This window comes from Hypanus sabinus, chromosome 14 (assembly GCF_030144855.1).
Source record: "Hypanus sabinus isolate sHypSab1 chromosome 14, sHypSab1.hap1, whole genome shotgun sequence".
In the NCBI taxonomy this organism is placed as follows: Eukaryota; Metazoa; Chordata; class Chondrichthyes; order Myliobatiformes; family Dasyatidae; genus Hypanus; species Hypanus sabinus.
In genome coordinates, this window is record NC_082719.1 from 76,663,821 (window position 1) to 76,689,147 (window position 25,327).

A 25,327-nucleotide genomic window follows, 5' to 3' on the forward strand; every position below is an offset into this window, starting at 1 on the left:
TTGTTAAGCAGCCTCATGTGTGGCATCTTGTTTAATGCCTTCTCAAAACACAAGTAAACAACATCCACTGACTCTCCTTTGTCTATCCTGTTTGTTACTTCCTCAAATTCCAACAGATTTGTCAGGCAAGATTTCTGCTTAGGGACACCATGCTGACTTTGGCCTATTTTATCTGGTGCCTTCAAGTACCCCAAAATCTCATTCTTAATAATGGACTCCAACATCTTCTCAACCACTAAAGTCAGGCTAACTGGCTTATAATTCCCTTTTTTCTGCCTCCCTCCCTTCTTAAAGAGTGGAGCAACATTTGTAATTTTCTAGTCCTCTGGAACCATTCTGGAATTTATTGCCTTCACAATGTCTTCAGCTACCTGTTTCAATAGCCTGGGTGTAGACCATATGGTCCATGTGACTAGTCTATCTTCAGACCATTCAGCTTCCTAAGCACCTTCTCCTTTGTAATAGTAACAACACTCACTTCTGCAAGACACTTACCAGTATAGAACATACAACACAGAGAATATACAGCACATTCCAAGCCCTTCAGCCGACAATGTTGTGTTGAACCTGTAACTTACCCTAGAAGCTGCCTAGAATTTCCCTACCACATAGCCCTCTATTTTCCTAAGCTCTATGTACCTATCTAAGAGACTCTTTAAAAGACCCTATTATATTCACCTCTACCACCTTCGCTGACAATACATTCCACACACTCACCACTCTCTGTATGAAAAACTTACCTCTGACATCCCCCTTGTACCTACTTCCAAGCGCCTTAAAACTATGACCCCTTGTGTTAGCCATTTCAGCCTTGGGAAAAACCCTCTGGCTATCCACACAATCAATGCCCCTTGTCATCGTATACAACTCTATCAGGTCGCCTCTCATCCTCCGTCGCTCAAGTTCAGGGTGTAACAAATTCGGATGTAACCCGTCCTTTTCGTACAGGTCATTCATTCCCCAGAAGAGACTCCAATGATCCAGAAACCGAAAAAGCTGTGCCTGCACCAATTGCTCAGCTATGCATTTATCTGCCAAATCATCCCATTCATTCGCTTTTTTCCCCCCCCCCCTTTACAATCTCTCCAGTGTCATTGTCCAGAGGTCCAATATTCACTCTTGCCTTTTACTCTTTATATACCTGGGAAAATAACTTTTGGCATCCTCTTTGTATTATTGCCTAGCTTACTTTCATATTTCATCTTTTCTCTACTTTTGTTATTTTTTTTCATTGCCCTTTATTGGTTTTTAAAAGCTTCCCAATCCTCTAACTTCCCACTAAGTTTTGCTATATTTTTCTTATCCTTTTCATCTTATGTTGTCTTTGACTTCCCTTGTTATCTATGGTTGCCTGATCCTCCCTCTAGAATACTTCCTGCACCTTCAAAATTGTCCCAGAAACTGAAGACATTGCTGTCCTGCCGTCATCCTTGCTAGTGTCCCATTCCAATCGACATTAGCCAGCTCTTCCCTCATGCCTACTGATACTGATACATCTAATTTTAGCTTCTCCCTCTCAAACTGCAGGGTGAATTCTATTATATTATGATCATTGTAATGACTATCGACCTAAGGCTCTGACATCAATTGCTATGAAGTGCTTCGAGCGATTGGTTATGCCACACATCAACCATAGCCTACCGGTCAACCTCGACGCTTTACAATTTGCCTACCAGAGCAACAGGTCAATGGCAGATGCTACCTCTCTGGCACTACATACCTCCTTGGAATATCTGGAGAACAAAGACGCATATGTAAGGTTCTTTTTCATTGACTACAGCTCTGCCTTTAATACCATCATTCCAAATAAACTGATTCCTAAGCTCCAGAACCTGGGTCTTAGCACTCAGATCTGCAGCTGGATCTTCAACTTCCTCACAGACAGGACCCAGGCTGTAAAAATAGGGGACAAGCTCTCCTCTACAATCACTCTGAGCACCGGTGCCCCACAAGGCTGTGTACCCAGCCCCCTGCTGTACTCACTGTACACCCATGATTGTGTAGCTAAGTTTCCATCGAACTCAATATATAAGTTTGCTGATGACACCACAATTGTAGGCAGTACCTCGGGTCATGATGAGTTTGAGTATAGTGAAGAAATTAAGAACCAGGTTGCATGGTGCGAAGACAATAAACTATCTCTCAATGTCAGCAAGATGAAGGAATTGGTTGTTGCCTTCAGAAGGAGTAGCGGACTGCACAATCCCATCTACATTGGTGGCGCACAGGTGGAACAGGTCAAAAGCTTTAATTTCCTCAGGGTCAGTATCACAAATGACCTGACTTGGTCTAACCAAGCAGAATCCACTGCCAAGAAGGCCCACCAGCGTCTTTACTTCCTGAGAAAGCTGAAGAAATTTGGCCTGTCCCCTAAAACACTCACTAATTTTTATAGATGCACTGTAGAAAGCATTCTTTTAGGGTGCATCACAACCTGGTATGGAAGTTGTGTTGTCCAAGACCAGAAGAAGCTGCAGAAGATCGTGAACACAGCCCAGCACATCACACAAACCAATCTTCCATCCTTGGACTCACTTTACACCGCACGCTGTCGGAGCAGTGATAATCAGGGACACGACCCACCCAGCCAACACACTTTTTGTCCCTCTTCCCTCCGGGAGAAGGTTCAGGAGCTGTACGGCCTGATTTGGGAACAGCTTCTTTCCAACTGTGATAAGACTGCAGAATGGATCCTGACCCGGATCTGGGCCGTACCTTCCAAATATCCGGACCTGACTTACACTACCTTATTTTCCCTTTTCTATTTTCTATTTATGATTTATAATTTAATTTTTTTATGAATTTACTATTGATTTGTACTCCAGGGAGCATGAAGTGCAGAATCAAATATTGCTGTGATGATTGTACGCTTTAGTATCAACTGTCCGGAGACAATAAAGTTCTACTCTATTCGATGCCTCCTAAGGCTTCCTTCACCTTAAGCTTACTAATCAATGAGGTTCATTACATAACACTCAAACCTAGTTCTCTAGGTGACTAGTTCTCTCTGGCTCCTACCTGTCACCTTCTCATTCTCCTGTATGAGTCGAAGGTTCTGAAAGGAGGTGCAGCTCGATGCACTTTGTGCGGATGTAGTTATCAAATACTTATCTTTATTTCAATCCCCTTGAGAAGTTTTGAGTTGCTGAAACACTAAGTCTTCTGGTGAAAAGGGAATTGCTTTTGGATAGGGTATTCCAGGATTTAGATCTGGCTATGATGTATGGTTTGGAAGGGAAAATGCAGGTGGTGGTGAGTTATGATTCTACTCTTCTTGTCCTTCTTATTAGCAGAGTCTGGGAGCTTGGGTGGTCCTGAAGAAATAGCCTAGGAAATACTGTAACTGATGTGCAGTTCCTAAATAGTGCACACTGCAGACGCTGTGCACTGGTGATGAATATTTAGAGTGGTGGACTGAGTGCCAATAAACTGGACGCTTTATTTTCGATGGTGTTGAGCTTCTGGAGGGACTTTGGTGTTGTGCTAATTATTCCACTAGGCTTGGATTTTGTGAAATCATATTGAGGGATATGTTCCAGATATGCCATTTAAGTTGACATTATGGTTAGCAGAGATATTGGGTTCCAAATAATTTGTTCCTGTGCTTTTCTGTCAGTTAGCACTGAGGACTGGAAACTTTTAAAAAAAAAATTCTTTGATTTGCTTGAGAGGTCTACCTTTGGTTCGGCGTATTACTGAACGTTTTATAAATCATTCATATGTACCATCCACTTAACGCCTATTTCTCTACAAGGAGACTATCTCATACCGATTCTTACAAATGGCCCAAATTCTTATTCAGCAGAAATCCTCGCAGGGGGATCCGGGAGATAAAATCCCCCCAAAAACATCTACAACGATGTGGTTAAAAAATGGGCATGTTTACAATTATTGGCAGTGTTTCGGTGGGTAGAGAGTTTGATTTCTCTCAGGCAGACGGGGAAGGACGCTCTGTTAGCTGCCGGAACCCTAGGCACTGGCTCTTCGTTGCCTGTCGGAGTAAATAGTTTGTTGCCCGTTCCGTCGGAGTTCCGCTTTTTCGGTCCGCCCATCTGCTCCATCCACAACCGCGCCGGGATGTTGCGCTCGCTGATCCGGGGACGGACCTTGTTCCAGGTAACCAGGGCAACACGGCCTGGGCGGCGACGAAGATAATTAGACCTCGGGCAGCGAAATCCAGCCACCGAGCACCCTTCACATGGCCGCGCTTCTTCACCCATCCCCTCCCCCACCCCGTGCTACTTTCGATTCTCCTCTGTCCCTCTGAACCACATCCCACACTCACAGCCCCTACCTCATCCCATCTACCTTAACCATCTCCCCTAACACGACACTTATTGCCTCTGCATCCTTACCCCTCTCCTTCACCCCACCCTTTCCTTGCCCTCATCCCAGCACCTCTGCCATCCCCACTCTCCTTCCTTCCCAACTCCTACCTACAACCTTCCTTCACTGTAATTTGAGGTTATGTATTTGTTGAAGTGTAAATCTTGGCCTTGTCTAGGTTGATGTAAGGGTTTACTTGGCGTTGCTTTGAAGGGGAGTCAGTTAATTATTTCTTTTAACAAATATATCCCTACCCCATTAACCAAAGGCAATTTCAGTCGCTAATTCAGCAGCTTTATGTAATATCTGAAGCATAGAAGGAAGATCCTGGAAACATTTAGCAGATTAAAGTGTACCAGTTCTCAGTAACAATGAATGTTTCAGGTCAAGCACCATCATTAGAATTGGGAAAGTGTGAAACTAAGCATGTTTTAATTTGCGAAAAATGGAAGGGTACACAGAAGAAAGAAATGTTTTAGATGCAGACCAAAGTTGTCAAGATGACAGCAACATTTGGTTCTGAAGGCAGGGGTTTTATATCCTCAGCTTGGCACTAAAGGATTGGACTGCAACTTTACACTTGCAGTCCTAATGTGGTTATTGGTCATCCATTTTTCCTTGCTAGGAAACAATGAAGCAGGGAACTGCATCAAATTTAACAATCTCTTCAGGATATGTAACGAGGATGTGACAGATCAAGGTGACACATAAAATGGACTGAAAAGAATTCACCATTTGCCTGTAGTCCAGTTCCATATCCAGGGAAAGACAAGTACTACACCTCGGGCAAACTTAGATATGTGATTTGCCATCGTCTGCAGAATCTGTAAACAGGAAGGCTGTGACACCAAAGATTTACAAGGAGGCCAAGTGTTCCAACAAGTATGCAATAAGAAGCAAGCTACTTCCACAGAATTTGCCCCACGCAGACTTCTGGTTATAATGGAGGGAACTGGCCACCATTCTTCTAATGGTAACACCTCTCCTCCTGCCATTGAGGCACCACTCAGGAATATGAGGAGGAAAGGATCAAATGAAGTGCTTGTTGACATCTCCCAACCTCTGCCAAACCAATTTGGTCAATGGAAGAGGAGGAAGCAGGAAACTGGCAAATGGTGAAAAGAAAAACTGTGTGTGTGTGTGTGTGTGTCTGTCTCCTAAAGGTTTCAAAAAACTCAACTGCTAACAAAATAAGGAAGTGAAGCCACCACCACCAGAATAAGTCATGACATGGAAGTGAAAGAACAGAAAGAAACTATATTTCAGCAAAGCCCTGCCAGGAGAGGAAAGACCCCAGGGGACTTTATTTTGAGGGAATCTGGAATGTGAGCGCTTCCTCTGAACTCATGCTTTGGAAATCTGGGTACAGTAATGCATCTAACTCAGCCCATTGACAGGAGACAAAGTGAGACAGTGACACTCAAGATCCAAGATACTAAGAGAAGCCATCTTGAAGGCAAGAGTCAGAAGGAGGAGACAAATTGTATTGAGAACCAGACAGGTACCCTTCAAATATTGATGCAGTATATAAAGCTCATGGAGATCTGGACTTGTATCTCAACCTGGGACAGATGCGGTAGCCCATTTGCACCGTAGTCATGCTAAGATGGAACTATCCATTGCGAGGTGACTTTACAGCTCTACTCGCTTTATACTTATAAGTATGAGACTAGCACAGTTCCAATGCTGATGACACCTCTATCGTTGGCTGAATCAAAGGTGGTGTTGAATCAGCATTTTGGAGGGATATTGGAAATACGGCTTAGTGGTGCCACAGTAACAACCTCTCACTCAATGTCACGAAGACTAAGGAGTTGATTGTTGACTTCAGGAGGATAGAACCAGAGGTCCATGATCCAGTCCTCATCAGGAGATCAGAGGTGGAGGGGATCAGCAACTTTAAATTTCTTGGTGTTATCCTGTCAGAGATTCAGTCCGGAGCCAGCACATAAGTACAATTATGAGGAAAGCACGGCAGTACCCCTCATTCCTTACAAGTTTGTGACGATTCGGCATGACATCTAAAACTTTGACGAACTTCTATAGATGTGCAGTGCAGATTATATTGACTACCACACAGCAGGTATGGAACCACAATGCCCTTGAATGGAAAATCCTACAGAAAGTAGTGAATAAGACCCAGTACTCCCCACCATTGAGCACAGTTGCACGGAATACTGTCGCAGGAAAGCTGCTTCCATCATCAAGAACCCCCACTGCCCTGGCAATGCTTTCTTTTCGCTGTTGCCATCAGGAAGAAGGTGCAGGAGCCTCAGGACTCACACATCCAGGTTCAGGAAGTCATCAACTCTCGGGTTCTTGAACCAGTGGGGATAAGTTCGCTCAACTTCACTTGCTCCATCCCTGAACTGTTCCCACAACTTACAGACTCACTTTCAAGAACTCTTCATCTCGTGTTCTCAATATTTATTGTTTATTTATTTTTTTTCTTTTGTATTTGCACTTTGTTGTCTTTTGCACATTGATTGTTTGCCCATCCTGTAGGGTGTGGTTGTTCAGTGATTTTAATATAGTTATTGGATTTTCTGAATATGCCTGCAAGAAACAAACCTCAGGGATATATATAGAAACATATACGTACTTTGATATTAAACTTACTTTGAAGTTGAAAAGTTTTATAGCAATGGGATAGAGGCTGTCTTTGAGACTGGTGGTACATGTTCTCAGGTTTTTGTATCTTCTGTCTAGTGGAAGAGAGGAGAACAGATAATGATTGGGTTGGAAGGTGTCCTTGATGAGATTGGCTGCTTTCCCAAAGCAGCAGGAAACTGAGGGAAGGCTGCTTTGCATGATAGGCCCGGCTGGGTTTGCAACTCTGCAATTTCTTTAGTAAAGCAGCTGCCTGCAAGCTGTGATGCATCCAGGTAGGGTGCTATCCTGGGTGCATCAATAAAATTGGTAAGGGTTACTGGGAGGCATGCTGAATTTCCTAAGCTGCCTTCAGAGGTATAAGCACTGTGTGATGTGTTGGCCAATGTGTCCATTTGTCTGGAACAGGATAAGTTGGTTGTATTTACAGCCAGTAACTTGAAGCTCAGCTGTCTCCACCTTGACAATTGAATTGGAGATGCTATCGGGTAAGCCGAGCAACAATACCAGACCAACTGTCAGTGGTGGTAAGGCTTGCGTGCTGTAACAAAACGAAGTGAGGCCATCTTCCTGGCAACACCACCTACCTCCCTGCTTGATGTATTCCAAATATCCTGCATCTTAGTATCCTGGATCTTGAGGTCAGTGATAAGTTGAGCCACACACCCAAAATGCTGGAGGAACTTGGCAGGCCAAGCATCAATGGAAAAGATTAAACAGTCGACGTTTCCAGCCAACGCCCTTCATCAGGACTGGAAGAGGAGGCGAAGTTAGAGCAAGACAGTGGGGGGAAGGGGAGGTGATATGGCAGGTGATAGGTGAAACCGGGAGAGGGGGAAGGGTGAAGTAAAGAGCTGGGAAATTGATTGGTAAAAAAGTTAAGGGGCTGGAGAAGGGGGGATCTGACAGGAGAGTGTAGAAGACATGGAAAAAAAGGGAAGGGGAGGAGCACCAGAGGGAGGTGATGGGCAGGTCAGGAGATAACGTGAGAAAGGGAAATGTGAAGGTGGTGGTGGGGGGGGGGGGGGGGTCAATTACTGGAAGTTCAAGAAATCGATCTTCAACAACATTTTGAGTTCCTCCAGCATTTTGTTTGTGTTGTTTGGATTTCCAGCATCTGCAGATGTTCTCATCTCAGTGATTTAGTGACATTGCTGACTTTGAGGAACAGGTTGTTTGTCTTGACACCATGCCACTGGGCTTTCCAGCTCCTTCCTGTATGCTGTCTTGTTATTTGGGATGTGGTCCAGTAACGTGTCATCTGCAAACTTGTAAGTGAGAGCAGAATCTGGAAGATAGCTGTGACACTATAAGAAATAATGTAAGGGTTGAAGGATCCAGCCTAGTGGGGCACCAGTGTTAAGGGTAATTGTGGCAAGGTGGTTGTTGCCTATCCTGACTGAATACAGTTAATTGGTCAGTTACTGAAGGATCCAGATGTGGATGGGGATGCTGTTCTAGGGCTAGGAGTTTGGAAATAAGTTTGTTTGGAATTACAGTTTTGAAGGTGGGGCTATAGTCAATAAACAGGAATCTTTGTTATCCAGATGTTCCAGAGATGAGTGTAGAGCCAGCTTCTTGAGTACTTCTTGATGGTCAACAGTCATTAAGGCATGTTACTTTTTTTTCCCCTTCGGCACTAGGATGAAAGTGGGTTCTTAAAGCAGGTGGGACCCCAGTTTGGAATTCGGAGAGCTTAAAAGATGTCTCCAAGTTAATCCAAAAGCCGATCCACGCAGGATCTGAGGACGTGGCCAGAAAGGTTCCTCATGCTCACTCTCGGGAAGGCTGATCTGCCATCTGCAATGGTGACTGTGAGCATAGGTGTATTGGAGGTCAGGATGGGCTGATCTTCTGTTTGAAAAATGCTTGGAATACATCAAGCAGGGAGGCAGGTAGTGTTGCCAGGAAGATGGCCTCATTCTGTTTTGTAGTCTGCTACAGCATGCAAGCCTTGCCACCACTGAAAGCTGCTCTGGTGTTGTTGCTTGGCTTACCTGATAGCTTTACAAAGGTCATATCTAGATTTTCTGTACAGGTCAGGGTGACCTGATTTGAATGGCTCAGACCTGGACAACAAGGAGTGGCTTTCTTGGTTCATCCATGATGTCTGGTTGGGGAACACCTGGATTAAATTCTTTGGTACCCAGTCTTTACATGCTTATGAATGAAGTCTGTAACTGCAGTAGTGTATTTATTTAGATTAGCTGCTGAGTCCTTGAGTATGGACCAGTTCACGACTTGAAGCAGATGACATCCCACTGACTCACAGCTATTTCAAATATACTGTTTATCACCCCCACCCTGCTTTCTATAGAGAAGCTATCCTTCTCAATTTCTTCTCCCTTGCTGCATGTGAGGCCACCTACTCTAGGGTATCTGTAGTGTCTTCCTTCTTCCAGAAATGTTGCTTCTCCTTTGCCATGGTTAGAGCCCTCACACACATTTGCTCCGTTTCCCAAATATCTGCACTCACTGCCAGACAGAACAGCCACAGAATTCACTGGTCGTTGCTTTCACCTCTGTGATCTCCCATTGCAACACATCATCTTCTGTCTTTTCTGCCTGCTCCAAGTGATCCTACCATGAATCATACCTTCCCCTCTTACCCCCTCCTCATTTCTGCTTTTTGCAGGGATCGCTCTCTTCAGGACTGGTCTGCTCCTTCTTCCCCAAGCACTTCTCCCTGTTCCCCTGTACTTCCCCCTGCAACTGCAGAAATTGTAACATCTGTCCCTTCTCTTTCAGCACCATCCAGGTACCTAAACAGTCCCTCCAGATTCTCCTGCACCTCTTCCAACCTGTATGTTGGGTTCCATGCTGAAGACTGATTGGCCAACCTGTGCTTGGTCTGCACGGGCCATCTCAGGCTTCCAGTTGTACGTTGTTTTAGCTCTCCTCTGCACTCCTACATCCAACACCCAACTGTTTATCCTCTGTCTTGTCCATTGCTATGGAGAGGCTAAACACAAACTAGAAGAACGACAGTTTATATTCCGCTTGGGTAGCTTACATTCTAAAGGTATGCACATTTCAGGTAGTCCTTACAATATTCACCCATCCATGTTCATCTTTATTTATGTCTTCCGTCCACTCCTTTCCTGCCTGGTGCCTGCTGCCTATCGTCTCCTCCACCTATCGTCCACTCTCCACCTATCACCCACCAATCTCCATCCCACCCCGCTATATACTGCCATATCTTCCCGCTTCCCAGTCAGTGCCGAGGCAGTTCTCAACCAGAAATGTTGACGTACTCAATTTGTCTCCAGACAATAGTTAACTCTTGAGTTCTTCTCTCATTCCATTCTCTCATTCTAGAAGTCATTGACTTCAGTTTTTTTGTCTTCTAGCTTTCTTTTGTCCCTTTCTGTCTCAATTTTCATGGAAAAGTGCAATAATGGAAATGAGCATTTGTGCATAAATCATGGAAGCTAAGGGTAAGAACCTAATACTATCAGAAATGGTCATGCAGCTCTAGAGTGAGAAAGACATGAGGCACTGAATGCCAGAATATTGGAGGATTAGTAGCAGTGTGTCCTTTTCAAAGGGTTCACAGGAATAAGCCAGGTACTGTAATTTAAAATTACAATCAGCCTGAATTTATTCATGGGTATGATGAATACTATAATCAATACAGCTTTATAAAACTAGAGTTAAGATTGGATCAGCCATGATCTTATTGAATGGCGGAGCAGGCTTGAGGGGCCGATTGGTCTACTCCTGCTCTTATCTCTTATGTTCTTATGTTTTATGTAAATAATTTCTGACATTTAAACATTTCTGGGAAGGTGAATATATTGACGAAAGAAAACCAGTGAATGCTCTGGATAGTCTGTTCCTGGGTTACGAGCATGCAACCTATGGATTTCCCAACATATGGACCAGCCCCCATAACGTTACTACATTCAGAAGTCCTACAAAGAGCAGAACTAGTTTCCTCTCACTAGTTTTAGTAATTGTTCATTCTTATCAATCTTTTGCACTTCTGATGCTATTTATTACAGTATTTAACCATATCAGTCTTGGTGTATTTTCTGACTTGAGAACAAAATCGACTAATGGGTTTCTAAAAATAGTGCCTGTTAGTTACCATGGGATGGTCTGTATGGAGGTTATAAAAAGTTTATGATAATGTCCATTTAAGAAATAGTTTGGTAAAATTAATTCAAGCATTAATAAGGTGTTATATGTGTGGCAAGTTAAATAAATGATTATATAAGAGTTTTAAGTAAACAGATTTAAAAGAGTAATGCTTAGTCGATGTTTTTTAAACTGAGGGGCGGTATATTTTTCTGTTCTCGTGCATTTACTAATAGTACCATTTCTCCTAAAGTAATTACCATTTCTAACTTTAGTGTTGATCACTATAACAGTAGGTATATTTGAGAAAATAATGGCAACACTCAGAGCTCCCGTAACAGAACTAGCTGCTGTACGTACTTTCTCTAGTTTCATAGCATCAGTCACACTTTATGTAGATTCCTCACTTCTCTGAGTAGCTGTGAATCAGGGATGTCATGGATGTAGCTTTTCAATATGAATTGAATGTTTTGCTGTATCTAAATATTTCCCTTGCTGCTTCTCCGGATGTTGAAATTGAGCCAAGAAATCGGTGAAAAGGGACAGATATGGATAATTAATTTTGTTTTATTTCACAGGAAATGTTTACATGTGCTATGTTTGAAAACATTTCCTTTAACTAATGCAATTTAATGTTCTCAATAAACTAGCCACACAAAATTGGGTCCCAAATGATCATAAGCAAAATAATATCTAATTACTTTTTCTCTGATTTTCATCTTGAAGTTTTTCCCTTGTACTTCTCTGTTTTTAATTTGGCAACTTTTTAAAAAAATCTAACTTTGGGATCTGAGCCTCTATTTTGTGAATGTAATCTCATTTGGAAGTGAAAGCTCTTCAGATATCTCCTGCTGTTGAACAGTGACCAGGGGTTTTCCAACACAGTGAAGCAAGCTAATGAAACTGAGGTACTAAAATAAAAGTCAAGCTCATTGACATTTGTTCCTTTTTAAATAAAATCTATATGCATTCTAAGAGGTAAATTGGTTAATTGGCCATTGCTTAACTGGGGCAGCCACTTATTTGGGACAACTCTTAAAGAATAAAAACTAATTGAGAAAATAGCCAGGTTTCCCTTTGTTTATTTGTGACACTATGCTGCTTAATTGGGACAGGAGGCTCTTGCAGAACAGTTTCTAACTAGTGTCAGTTGTGTGCACTTGTGTGTCTGTTAGACACTGCACTGAGCTTAGAATGAACAGTTTTTAAATAGCGTCAGTTGCATGCGTTTGTGTAAATTTATTATCAATGAACATATATGTCATAAAATACAACCCTGGGATTCATTTTCTTGTGGGCATACTCAATAAATAATAATGGAATCAATGAAAGACCACACCAACAAGCCAGACAACCAGTGTGCAAAAGAAAACTTCAAATTGAAGAAGAAAGAAAAGATTAATAATAATAATAAATAAATAAGCAATATCTATTGAGAACATGAGATGAAGAATCCTTGAAAGTGAGTTAATAGGTTGTGGGAACATCTCAGTGATGATGTGAGTGAAGTTTGGTTCAGGAGCCTGATAGTTAAGGGGTAATAAGTGTTCCTGAACCTGTCGGTGTGAGTCCTGAGGCTCCCCAACCTCCTCCTTGATAGCAGCAGTGAGAAGAGAACATGACCTGGGTGGTGGGGGGTCTCTGACGATGGATGCTGCTTTCCTTCTACAGTGCTCCGTGTAGATGTGCTCAATGGTGGGGAGGGCTTTACCTGTGATGTACTGGGCCTTATCCACTACTTTTTGTTCAAATATAAGTATTTTTTGTCAATAATAGTTGGCAAACAATAAGCAGTAAGACAATTGAGAACTGTTCTGCTCGCTGTGGCTTCAAGCATTCAGCCTTGGAGATGCCAGAAATGGTCTGGAGTGAAAAAGAAATGGTTTCACTATTTCAGCAAGTTAAGAACTACAAATAATTTAAAGGTATTGACAATATTCTTGAATGTTACAATGAAATGAAGTTTTGGAGGATGCCATCATCGAAAGCATTGTATGAAGGCAGTCCATTATTTGCTCTGGATGTTTATGCTGACTTTGTTTCTTTACAGTCAATCAAAAACACGGCAGCATCCACTGGATGAATTCCTTTGCCAATACTGTTAGGAACTGTTACAGTTTTATAGTACTCTAAATGTATTGGTATGTGTTCTGTATTTCATTTAAATACATAATTTGTTACTCCATTAAACAGTAGTTTGTCTTTTTTTTTATATAGCTTTTTAACTATTTCCATGAAACCAGTTAATTGGAGCAGCTGCTTTATTGGGCCAAAATATACTGATCCCAATTAACCAGAATCCACTGTATCTCTCCAAGCACTATTAATAAGGAACTCTTGCTCTGTATGCTTCTTAATGTAATGCTGATATAGTACACTGCAATTTTTTTCAAACAGCTCACCTTTGCCAATGTAACCTAAAATGTGGCTTTATTTACCCGTGACAGAGGAATGACTAGTAAATAATTTATTGTGAAATCCTCGCTGAGTAAAATTTTGTTGGAACCACCAGTTTCACCATTTTCAAAATGAATAGAGTCTGGAGCAAATTAACAGATTTAGAAGGTTGAATCAGTTATTCGGCCTATTGCTGGTTACCCCTCTTCCCTATCCCTTTCCCTACTCCCATCATGGGGGGGCCCAGTCATGGCAGAATTCTCCAGCATATCTGGGTGAATCATTTCTTATCAGGATGTAAAACCCCACAGATTCCGTTAGGAATTCTCAGGTTGCTAATTTGGAGCCAAAGTGGAGTTTTTAAAAAAATTAGTTTGGTTTAGCGTGATTTTGGTTAAGCTTTTTGAAACAAATGACTAATTAGTTACTCTAGTCTCAGGCACTTATTAAAAACTGCAAAGGTCAGTAACAGCTGTGGCAGAAGCCCAAGCCATGCCTTCACCTTTGAAGTCTGTACAATACTTCCAGTGATCCTTTTGCAGGTTGGATCTGATGCTTGATTTGAGGGCTGCTGTTTACCGCCCACCGTATCCATTAAAAGTAAGTCCACCTCAATGGGAGCACAAGCAGCAGTTCTGGGTGGTATGTCTGGTTCAGTGCAGTCTTCCCATATTTATAGACAAAATATAAACCATTTGCTGTTTTTAACAAAACAGCTAGACAAAATGGATCAAATGTTCAGAATTCAGCTCTGCTTTTATGCTGTCTGGCAGAATACTTTTGGAGAAACCAGTCCTTTGTGTCATTGAGATGTCTGCCTCTAGGACTTCAGCTATTCAGTGATTCTCTTCCCTCCTTGGTTCTCAGACACCATTGTTAATCATAGTCATTAGCTGAGTGGTGCATTGTTGTTTGATCTGTTCCAGTATGACATTGGGGTCACCTCTGCATCAGTACCAATGTAACAGCTGAGATCTCATTATTGTCAATAGACATTTCATCACTGTCAAATAAAAATCCAACCTTTGTTGCAAAAATGTTTGTAATTGCGTAATGGGATTGTAAGCCAAAAAATAAGCACATTTCTGGAGTTCTGTCTGAAATCTTTTGGGATGGAAAAAGTTTTTTTTAGTGTTAACAACTTACATGATATTTATAGCAGTACTAAATGGAATGTTTCAGCAGGGAGTAAATGTACATTTTTGTTACAGGCAACTTATTTAAGGCTAAAGTCTGAGAGCCATTTGGAGGTTGCAGATTGGATTAACTGAAATACTTGATTTTGGAAACTTCATTTACCAGCAGAACATGGAGAAACCAGAAATAACACAAAAAAAGATTGATAAAATTGCTTAGAATGTTCATCCTTTTTGATGAGGTGTTTGGGGGGGGGGGGGGAAGTATTTCCTAGAGTTCAAAGTTCAAAATAAATTCTTATCCAAGTACACATATGTCATCATATACAATCCCTGAGATTCATTTTCTTGCGGTCATACTCAGTAAATCTATAGAATAATAACCATAACAGAAGCAATGAAAGACTGCACTAACTCGGGTGTTCAACCAGTATGCAAATGCTGTGCAAATACAAGAAGAAAGAAATAACAGCAATAAATAAATAAGCAATATATGTTGAGAACATGAGATGAAGAGTCCTTGAAAGTGAGTCTGTAGGTTGTGGGAATATTTCAATGATGGGGCAACTGAAGTCGAGTGAAGTTATCTCCTTTGGTTGAAAAGCCCGATTGATGGCTGAGGGGTAATAACTGTACCTGAACCAGGTGGTGTGTGTTCTGAGGCTCTTGTACCTTCTTCCTGATGGCAGCAGCGAGAAGAAAGGTGGGAGTCTCTGATGATGGATGCTGCTTTCCTGTGACAATGTTTATCGTAGATGTGCTCGATGGTGAGGCGGGTCTTACCTGCAATGGACTGGGTTATGTTCACAGCATTTTGTAGGATTTTCTGTTCAAGGGCGTTGGTGTTTCCATACCAGGCTGTGATGCAGCCAGTCAATATACTCTTCACCACACGTCTATCGAAGTCTGTCAAAGTTTTAGGTGTTATGCTGAATCTTTGCAAACTCCTAAGAAAGTAGAGTTGCTGCCATGCTTTCTTTGTAATTGCAGTTGTGTGCTGGACCCGGGACAGGTCCTCCGAAATAATATCACTGTTGATCCTCTGATGAGAAATGGTTTATGGGCTTCTGGGTTTCTTCTCCTGAGGTCAATAATCAGCTCCTTGGTCTTCCTGATATTGAGTAAGAAGTTGCTGTTATGGCACCACTCAGTCAGATTTTCAATCTCTCTCCTGTATGCTTATCCATTACCATCTTTGATTCAGCCTGTGACGGTGGTATCTTGAATACAGCATTGGAGCTGTGATTAGCCACACAGTCATAAGTGTAAAGCAAGTAAAGCAGGGACTAAGCATTTAGCCTTGTGGTGCACCTATACTGATGGAGATTGTGGAGGAGATATTGTTGCCAATCCAAATTGACTGTCGTCTATAAGTGAGGTAATAGATGATCCAATTGCACAAGGAGATATTGAGGCCAAAGTCTTGGAGCTTATTGATTAGTTTTGAGGGGATGCTGGTATTGAATGCTGAGCTGTAGTTGATAAAGAGCATCCTGATGTAAGCATCTTTGCTATCCAGATGTTCCAGGGTTGAGTGAAAATCCAATGAAAAGGCATCTGTTGTAGGCAAATTGGAGTGGATCCAAGTCACTTCTCAGACAGGAGTTGAAATGTTTCATCACCAACCACTCAAAATACTCCATCATTGTGGACTTAAGTGCTACTAGATGATGGTCATTGAGGCAGGTTACCAAGTGCTTCTTGGACACTGGTGTGCTTGAAGCAGGTGGGTACCTCAGACTGCCAAAGTGAAAGGTTAAAGAAATCAGTGAACAGTCCAGCCAGTTGTTCAGCACAGGTCTTTAATACTTGGCTGGGCGCGCCATCTGGCCAGATGATTTTTGTGGGTTTACCCTCCTGAAGGCGCTCATATGTCGGCCTCAAAAACTTAAGTCACAGGAACATTGGGGGCTGTAGGAGTTTGTTATGTTTCCTCCAGCACAAAAGGCATTGAGGTCATCTAGAACCAAAGCTCTGCTGTCGCCTCTGTCACTTAATTTAACTTTATAAGGGGTGATAGTACTCAAGACCTGCCACGAATGTCAGGTATCCTTTATTGATTCAGGTTTAGTATGGAATTGCCACTTCGCTCATGAGTTAGCTTTCTGGAGATTGTACTTGGACCTTTTGAAACTTTTTTGGTCACCAGACTTGAATGCCTCTGATCTGGTCCTCAGCAGATTGCGGATTTCGTAATTCATCCTGGGCTTCAAGTTGGGGAAGTCTCTGAATGATTTTGTGGGGACACCCTCGTCTACAACTGTTTAAATAAAATCCATCATAACCATGGTGTATTCAGTCAGGTTCACAGATGAGTCCTTGAACAGGGCTCAGTACACTGACTTGAAGCAATCCTGTAGCCGCTCCTTTGCCTCCCACGAACACCTAATCTCTGAGCTTTGCTCTTTAGCCTCTGCCTGTAGGTAGGAGAAGGACAAACAAGTGATCCGATTTACCCAAATGCGCTCTGGGCATGGAATGGTAGGCATTTGTTTTCTTAGTTTAACAGTGGTCTAATGTGTTGGGGCCTCTGGTATTACAGGTTAAATGTTGATGGTATTTGGGCAGGGTTTTCTTCAAACAAGCCTGGTTGAAGTACCCAAATATGATATAAAATGGGTTGGGATGGACTGTTTCGTGTTTAGAGACAACATCTCAAGTATGTCAAGTGCTTGATTGTGGTTGGGTTGCTGGTGTTTTGGAAACTGCAGTCAGCATTATGGAGGAGAACTCCCTTTGTAAATAGAATGGATTGCATTTGATTGTTAGGTGTTCATTGTCGGGAGTTTGTCAAAACCGCTTCATTGGAGCACCTCTGATAGTTTATCATAAAACACATACCTCCACCTTTTGGTTTTTCCAGATCAGCAGTTCGGTCCATACGGTTGATTGAGAAGTCTTCTTGTTTGATTGCTGCATCTGGTGTGCCAGAGAAAACCATGTCTCCCTCAGGCAAAAAAACACAATAATCCCTCATTTCTCTGCAATGCAGCAATCTTGCCCCCACGTCCCTAATTTAGTTCAACAGTGATTCCACATTCTGCTAACAAGATGCTGGGTAGAGGGAACTCGACCCTCGTGCCTTGCTTTCGGTCATGGTAATGAACCTTTGTCCACTGAAAGGTGCTGTACTTTATTGGTTCGCCAAGTCCTTCAGAAGATAAGGAAATCTGTAGATCATTAAGTTGATTTAAAAGCACATTGCTTAAAGGGTAATTATATGCTGCAGATTGCAGTGAGGGTAATTCGATAAGAGGCATTTTTAGAAGTATTATACACAGCCCGCAGAATGTCGCCGGTGCCGTCTTATACAAGATGGTATAACTTCAGGAATGAAGTCAGAAGAACTTTGTTTTAGACTGCACATTTAGAAATGTGGAACATCAAAACTATAAGAAGGCACAAAGCATGACTATTTAAAATAGAACAAATACATATTTAAAGAAAAGAGAAAGCAAAGTATCTGTGTGTTAAACCCTTTCAATTGATCAACTCAACTACTGTATATTGATTGGGCCAAATTGCTTCCGTGAGTATGATTTTTTTTTATGTTTAACAGTTCATAGAGTTATATCGTACAAAAACAGGTACTTCGGACCAGCTGGTCTGTGTTAACCAAGATGTCCCATCCAAGCTGGTCTCATTTGCCAGCGTTTAGCCCACAATCTGCCAAACTTTTCCAATCTATGTACCTGTTGGAGGTTATTGTTGTACCTACCTCAATTGTATCCTCTGTCAGCTCATTCCACACATAAACCAACCTTTGTATAAGGAAAAGAAGTTCTTCGTATTTGATCTTTTCCTTCTCACCTTACGCCTATGCCCTCTAGTTCATGATTCCCCCAACCCAAGGAAAAAGACTGAGTGCACACACCCTTTATGTGCCCCTCAGGATTTAATACCCTTTTGTAAAATCACCTGTTGGTCTCTGGTGTTCCAAGGGATAAAGTCTCAGCCTGTCCATCCTCTCCCTATTCCTCAGTCGCTCAAGTCCTGGCAACATCCTTGAGTTTTAGAATCAGTTCTGTTGTCTCTGGCATTAGTTGCGAAATTTTTGGCAGCAGTATTGTGTAGGCATAACAAACTACTGTAAGTTACAATAAATAGAGGAATAGTGAGGTAGTGTTCATGGAACATTCAGAATTCTAATGGCAAAGGGGAAGAAGCTGTTCCTAAAACAATGAATGTGGGTCTTCAAGCTGTTGTATCTCCTTCCTAATGGTAGTAATGAGAAAAGGACCGTTCACTGGGCCATTGCTCAGATGCAAAAGCACTTGGACCAAGGTATCAAACAAGGAAGCATCACACGTGTGATGCTATGCAAAGGGACAAAGAATCTCTAATGTAGTGATGTTTTGTATTATTTTGCCCAGTACTACATATCTTTTACATAACTAATGTACAACATTATGCAAGACCAATATTAATTCCTGAGAACATAAATAATTTTACTGAAATGCTCGGGGTCATGGGGAATGGTTAACTTTTCCCTGTAAGGTAACATTCTTCAGAAGAACTCTTCACTTCTTCAGAAGAGATAACCACTGCATCATTATTCAAATCCCATCAATTGAACTGTCATACTTGGCGGCACATTTCAGAAATATGACATGACACTCAAAAATAAATCCTACATATAATTTGGATTTTCCTGGAAAAATGGATTTTGCAAAATCAAATGATATTCTTAACTTCATACACAGAGATAGATATAAAATACAAGAATGAGGAAGTTGTACCAGATCTTTATAAAGTACTGTTTTGGCCCTAGTCAGGCTATTGGTTCCAGTGTTTACTTAAAACTCCAAAGAAAAGGGTAGGGAGATTCCTAGAAGGGATACTTGGAATTAAATAATTTCTGAACTCTGTGAGATTTAATTTCAATTCATCTTTTTAAAAACTTCTGGTCCCTCAACCAATCCCGGCACAACACGCCTCCCAGACTTGTTTTCCTCTGCTTTCTTATCTGAATGCTACTGTACTCCTGGTTTGATGTTTGATATTATGTGTGTTATCTGCTTGCTTTTTGCCATTTACACAATTTGTTCTTCTTTCACGGGTTAGGATTTTGATGTTTTTTGTTAATGGGTTCTGTGATGTTTCTTTGTTTCATGGCTGCCTGTGGGAGGATGAATCTCAGGGTTGTATTCTGTATATTTACTTTGATAATAAATGTACTTTGACTTTGTCCCAATTGGTGAGACTCATTATTAGTGGATGCCACCTTTTGACAATGTCCTCAATGGTAGGGAGGACTGTAATGGAACTCATAGAATCTATGGTCTTGAGCAGAGCCAGTTTATGGATTATATTAGTAATTCTCATAGGGTATTACTCTGCTTACTTTTAATTAGTTTTTGTACAGCTTGGAGTCCAAAAACTGCAAATGCTAGAAATCCAAAACAAATGTTAAAAACTTTGGACAAGCTGCATCGAAAGGGTGAGAAATTATGCCAACCTTTCATAGAAATATAGAAAATCTACAGCACAATACAGGCCCAAAGTTGTGCCAAACATGTCCGAACCTTAGAAATTATTAGGCTTTACCCATATCCCTCTATCTAACTAAGCTCCATGTACCTATCCAAAAGTCTCTAAAAAGACCCTATCGTATCCGCCTGCACCACCATCGCCAGCAGCCCATTCCACAGGCTCACCACTCTGCGAGTAAAAAAACTTCCCCTGATATCTCCTGTTTACTACTCCTCAGCACCTTAAACCTTTGTCCTCTTGTGGCAACCATTTCAGCCCTGGGGAAAAAGTCTCTGACTATCCACACGATCTTGTACACCTCTATCAGATCACCTTTCGTCCCCCTTTGCACCAAGGAGAAAAGGCCGAGTTCACGCAACCTATTCTAGTAAGACATGCTCCCCAATCCAGGCAGCATCCTTGAAGATCTCCTCTGCACCCTTTCTATGGCTTCCATATCCTTCCTGTGATGAGGCAACCAGAACTGAGCATAGTACTCCCAAGTGGGGACTGACCAGGGTCCTATATAGCTGCACTGTTACCTCTCGGCTCCTCAGCTCAGTCCCACGATTGATGAAGGGCAATAGACCATACGCTTTCTTTACCACGGAGTCAACCTGTGCAGCTGCTTTGAGCGTCTGATCCTCCACGCTGCCAAGAGTCTTACCATTAATACTATATTCTGCCATCATATTTGACCTACCAAAATGAACCACTTCACACATATGGGTTGAACAGCAGGCAGTGAAGAAACCTAATGGCATGTTGGCCTTCATAACAAGGGGAGTTGAATATAGGAGCAAAGAGGTCCTTCTGCAGTTGTACAGGGCCCTGGTGAAACCATACCATACCTGGAGTATTGTGTTCAGTATTGGTCTCCAAATTTGAGGAAGGACATTCTTGCTATTGAGGGAGTGCAGAGTAGGTTCATGAGATTAATTCCCGGGATGGCAGGACTCTCATATGTTGAAAGATTGGAGCAACTGGGCTTGTGTACACTGGAATTTAGAAGGATGAGAGGGGATCTGATTGAAACATATAAGATTATTAAGGGATTGGACACGCTAGAGGCAGGAAGCATGTTCCCGATGTTGGGGGAGTCCAGATCCAAAGGCCACAGTTTAAGAATAAGGGGTAGGCCATTTAGAACAGAGTTCAGGAACAACTTTTTCACCCAGAGAGTTGTGGATCTATGGAATGCTCTGCCTCAGAAGGCAGTTGAGGCCAATTCTCCGGATGCTTTCAAGAAAGAGTTAGGTTTCAGAGTTAGTCAGGTAGAATACAAGATTAACTTATTTGCTGATGATGATCTAATTTATTTAACAGATCCATTACATTCACTATGCAAATTACCTTATAGATTAGAATATGGGAAAATATCAGGTTATAAAATAAATTGGGATAAAAGTGAAATTTTACCTCTTACTAAAGGAGATTATAGTCAATGTTGATTAATAACTCAATTTAGATGGTGGCAAATGGTATAAAATATTTAGGTATAAGAGTTGATAATGACATAAAAAACTTAAACAAATTAAATTATTCACCACTTTTGAAAAAAATTCAGGAAGATCTTGATAAATGGATGGCATTACCAGTAACATTAGTAGGTAGAGTAAATACTATAAAAATGAATATATTCCCTAGACTACAGTATTTATTTCAATCATTATCAATACAATTACCCCAGAAGTTTTTTCAAGAGTTAAACAAATATGTGAGGAAATTTCTCTGGAAAAGTAAGATGTCAAGAATATCGTTGGAAAAATTGACATGGAAATTTGATCTAGGAGGATTACAACTTCCAAATTTTAAGAATTATTATAAAGCAAATCAACTTAGATTTATTGCATCTTTTTTCGAGAAAGATAAACCGGCATGGATTAGAATAGAACTAGATAAAATAGGAGAAAACATACCAGAAGATTTTATATATTAATGGGAATCTAAATGGATACGGGAAAAGAAAGAATCTCCTATATTAAAACATTTGATTGACTTATGGAATAAGATAAATGTTGATGATAAGACAAAAAAATCTTTATTAGCAAAGAGATCTTTAATTCATAATAGACTTATTCCTTTCACAATGGACAATCAACTTTTATATAATTGGTTTCAAAAAGGGATTAGATAGATAGGAGATTGTTTTGTAGGAGGTATATTAATGTCATTTGATCAATTAAAGAATAAATACAAAGTATCAAATAACACTTTATTTTGTTACTTTCAATTAAGGGCTTATTTAAGAGAAAAATTAGGTCAAACAATGTTATTGCCGAAATCTAATGAAATAGAAATTTTAATTCAAAAAGGAAATATTAAAAAATTTATATCTTGTATGTATAATTTGATTCAAAAACAGGCAATTAAACAAGGAGTCCATAAGTCAAGACAAAAATGGGAAAGTGATTTGAATATTAAAATTGAAGAAACAAATTGGTCAAGACTATGTCTTGATAGTATGACAAATACAATAAATGTTCGGTTAAGATTAGTGCAGTATAATTTTCGACATCAATTATATATTACACCACAAAAAATAAATAAATTAAATCCAAATTTATCTGATCAGTGTTTCCGATGTAACCAAGAAACTGGTAGTTTTTTTACATTCTACATGGTCTTGTTCTAAAATTCAACCTTTTTGGACAAATTTAAGACTTTTACTGGAACAAATTACAGGAACACAATTCCCTCATAATCCAATATTACTCTTACTAGGTGATATTGAAGTGATAAAACCGAAACTCAAACTAAATAAATATCAGAAAGAATTCATAAAAATTGCACTGGCAGTAGCCAAAAAAGCTATTGCAGTTACTTGGAAATCGGATACATATTTAAGTATAGACTCTTGGAAGAAAGAAATCTATGGCTGTATTCCATTAGAAAAAATTACTTATAATTTAAGAGATAAATATGAAACATTTCTGAAAATTTGGAGCCCTTGTTTACAAAAGACAGGACTAAATATATAGATGCTCTGAAGATGAAACAATTGGTTATTTGGGGAAAGAAATAAATATATATATTAAAGTTATTACGAACTCCATGGAGCATGTGGAGATCTTCCAACATCCAGGCACTCTTTTTTTCTCTTTCTTTCTCTTTCTTTTTCTATAGGGTAGTCAGGGGGGAGGGGTTAAGGGGAGGGGGGGAAGGATTATATACATTTTTTTTTCATACTTTACTCTGTAATTACTTAAAAATGCAATAAAAAAGTTTTCAAAAAAAAAGAAAGAAAGAGTTAGGTAGAGCTCTTAAAGATAGCAGAGTCAAGGGATATGGGAAGAAGGCAGGAACAGGATACTGATTGTGGATGATCAGCCATGATCACATTGAATGGTGGTGCTAGCTCGAAGGGCTGAATGGCCTACTCCTGCACCTATTGTCTATAACTGTATCTGCCTCTTCTCAGCCCAGTTTTGCATCCTATCAATGTCCCGCTGTAACCTCTGACAGCCCTCCACACTATCCACAACACCTCCAACCTTTGTGTCATCAACAAGCTTACTAACCCATCCCTCCACTTCCTCATCCAGGTCATTTATAAAAATCACAAAGTGTAAGGGTCCCAGAACCGATCCCTGAGGCACCCCATTGGTGACCAACCTCCATGCAGAATATGACCCCTCTACAACCACTCTTTGCCTTCTATGGGCAAGCCAATTCTGGATCCACAAAGCAATGTCCCCTTGGATCCCATTCCTCCATACTTTCTCAGTAAGCCTTGCAAGGGGTACCTTATCAAATGCCTTGCTGAAATCCATGTACACTACATCTACTGCTCTTCCTTCATCAATGTGTTTAGTCACATCCTCAAAATCACCACAGTTCCTGTACCCTATCATAACTTCCCTGTCTGATTGGAACATACCTATACAGAACTCTACACAAATATCCCCTGAATATTTGCCATATTTCTTCCATACCTTTCATAGAGAACATCTGTTTCCAATTTAAACCTCCAATTTCCTGCCAGATAGCCTCATAATTCCTCTTACTCCAATTAAATGCTTTTCTAACTTGTCTGTTTGTATCTCTCTCCAATGCTATTGTAAAGGAAATAGAATTATGATCACTATCTCCAAAGTGCTCTCCCACTGAGAGATCTGACACCTGACCAGGTTCATTGCCCAATACTAGATCAAGTACAGCCTCTCCTCTTGTCGGCTTATCTACATACTGTGTCAAGAAACCTTCCTGAACACACCTAACAAACTCCACCCCATCTAAACCCCTCGCTCTAGGGAGATGCCAATCGATATTTGGGATATTAAAATCTCCCATCACGACAACTCAGTTATTATTACACTTTCCAGGATCTGTTTCCCTATCTGCTTCCTGATATCCCTGTTACTATTGGGTGGCCTATAAAAAAACACCCAGTGAAGTTATTGATCCCTTCCTGTTCCTAACCTCCACCTACAGAGACTCTGTGGATAATCCCTCCATGGCGTTCACCTTTTCTGCAGCTATGACACTATCTCTGATCAACAGTGCCACGCCGCCACCTCTTTTGCCTCCCTCCCTGTCCTTTCTGAAGCATCTAAAACCCGGTACTTGAAGTAACCATTCCTGTCCCTGAGCCATCCAGGTCTCTAATGGCCACCACATCATAGCTGCAAGTACTGATCCACGCTCTAAGCTCATCCGCTTTGTTCACAACACATTCATGTGAAGGACCCTTTATCAGAACTGGAAAATTGAAAAATTACTTTTAATTGCAAGAAAGGAGGATATGGAGAGAACAGAAAGATTGACTGTGATAGCATACAGAGAAAAGTTATCATCAGATCAAAAACTGGTTATTAGATAAACATTAGAAAAGGAGAACAAACTGAAGCAGAATATTTTGGTTGGAAACTGAACAGAGACAGCACGCTGACCAGGAGATGAGCTCACATTGGCTATGATTGATGCATCTATTAAGCCAAGTATAGGAATGCTACAGCATAATTGCGATGGAGAGGTGAAAAGGAAATTGCTGATTAATATTAAAAATTGAACAATTCATGTTCAAAGCATAAAATAACAAAAATGCTTTCAATTTCACTATATTTCCTTTCAGCCAGTGCCTTAGCTTTCTCCATCATGATCACATCATTGCATTAGAGTCATGGTCATAGAGAAGTACAGTACAAAAGCAGGCCCTTTTGCCCATCTAGTCCATGCTTAAAACCATTTGGACTACATACTCCCATTAGCCTGCACCAGGACCACAGCCCTCCGTACCCCTCCCAGTCATGTATCTATCCAAACTTCTCATAAACATTGAAATCAAGCTCGCATGCTCCATTTCT

At 40.9% G+C, this 25,327-nt stretch overlaps 1 protein-coding gene across 1 annotated transcript in view; it reads left to right on the forward strand.

Annotated features, from left to right (window-relative positions):
* Positions 1-3,992: 3,992 nt before the first annotated feature.
* Positions 3,993-25,327, forward strand: part of stoml2 (stomatin (EPB72)-like 2) — a 44,906-nt gene continuing 23,571 nt past the window's right edge. Inside the window, exon 1 of the mRNA XM_059989469.1 lies at positions 3,993-4,116. Within this exon, the coding sequence (XP_059845452.1) occupies positions 4,078-4,116 (39 nt within the window). The 5' untranslated portion in view covers positions 3,993-4,077. The remainder of the gene's footprint in view (positions 4,117-25,327) is intronic.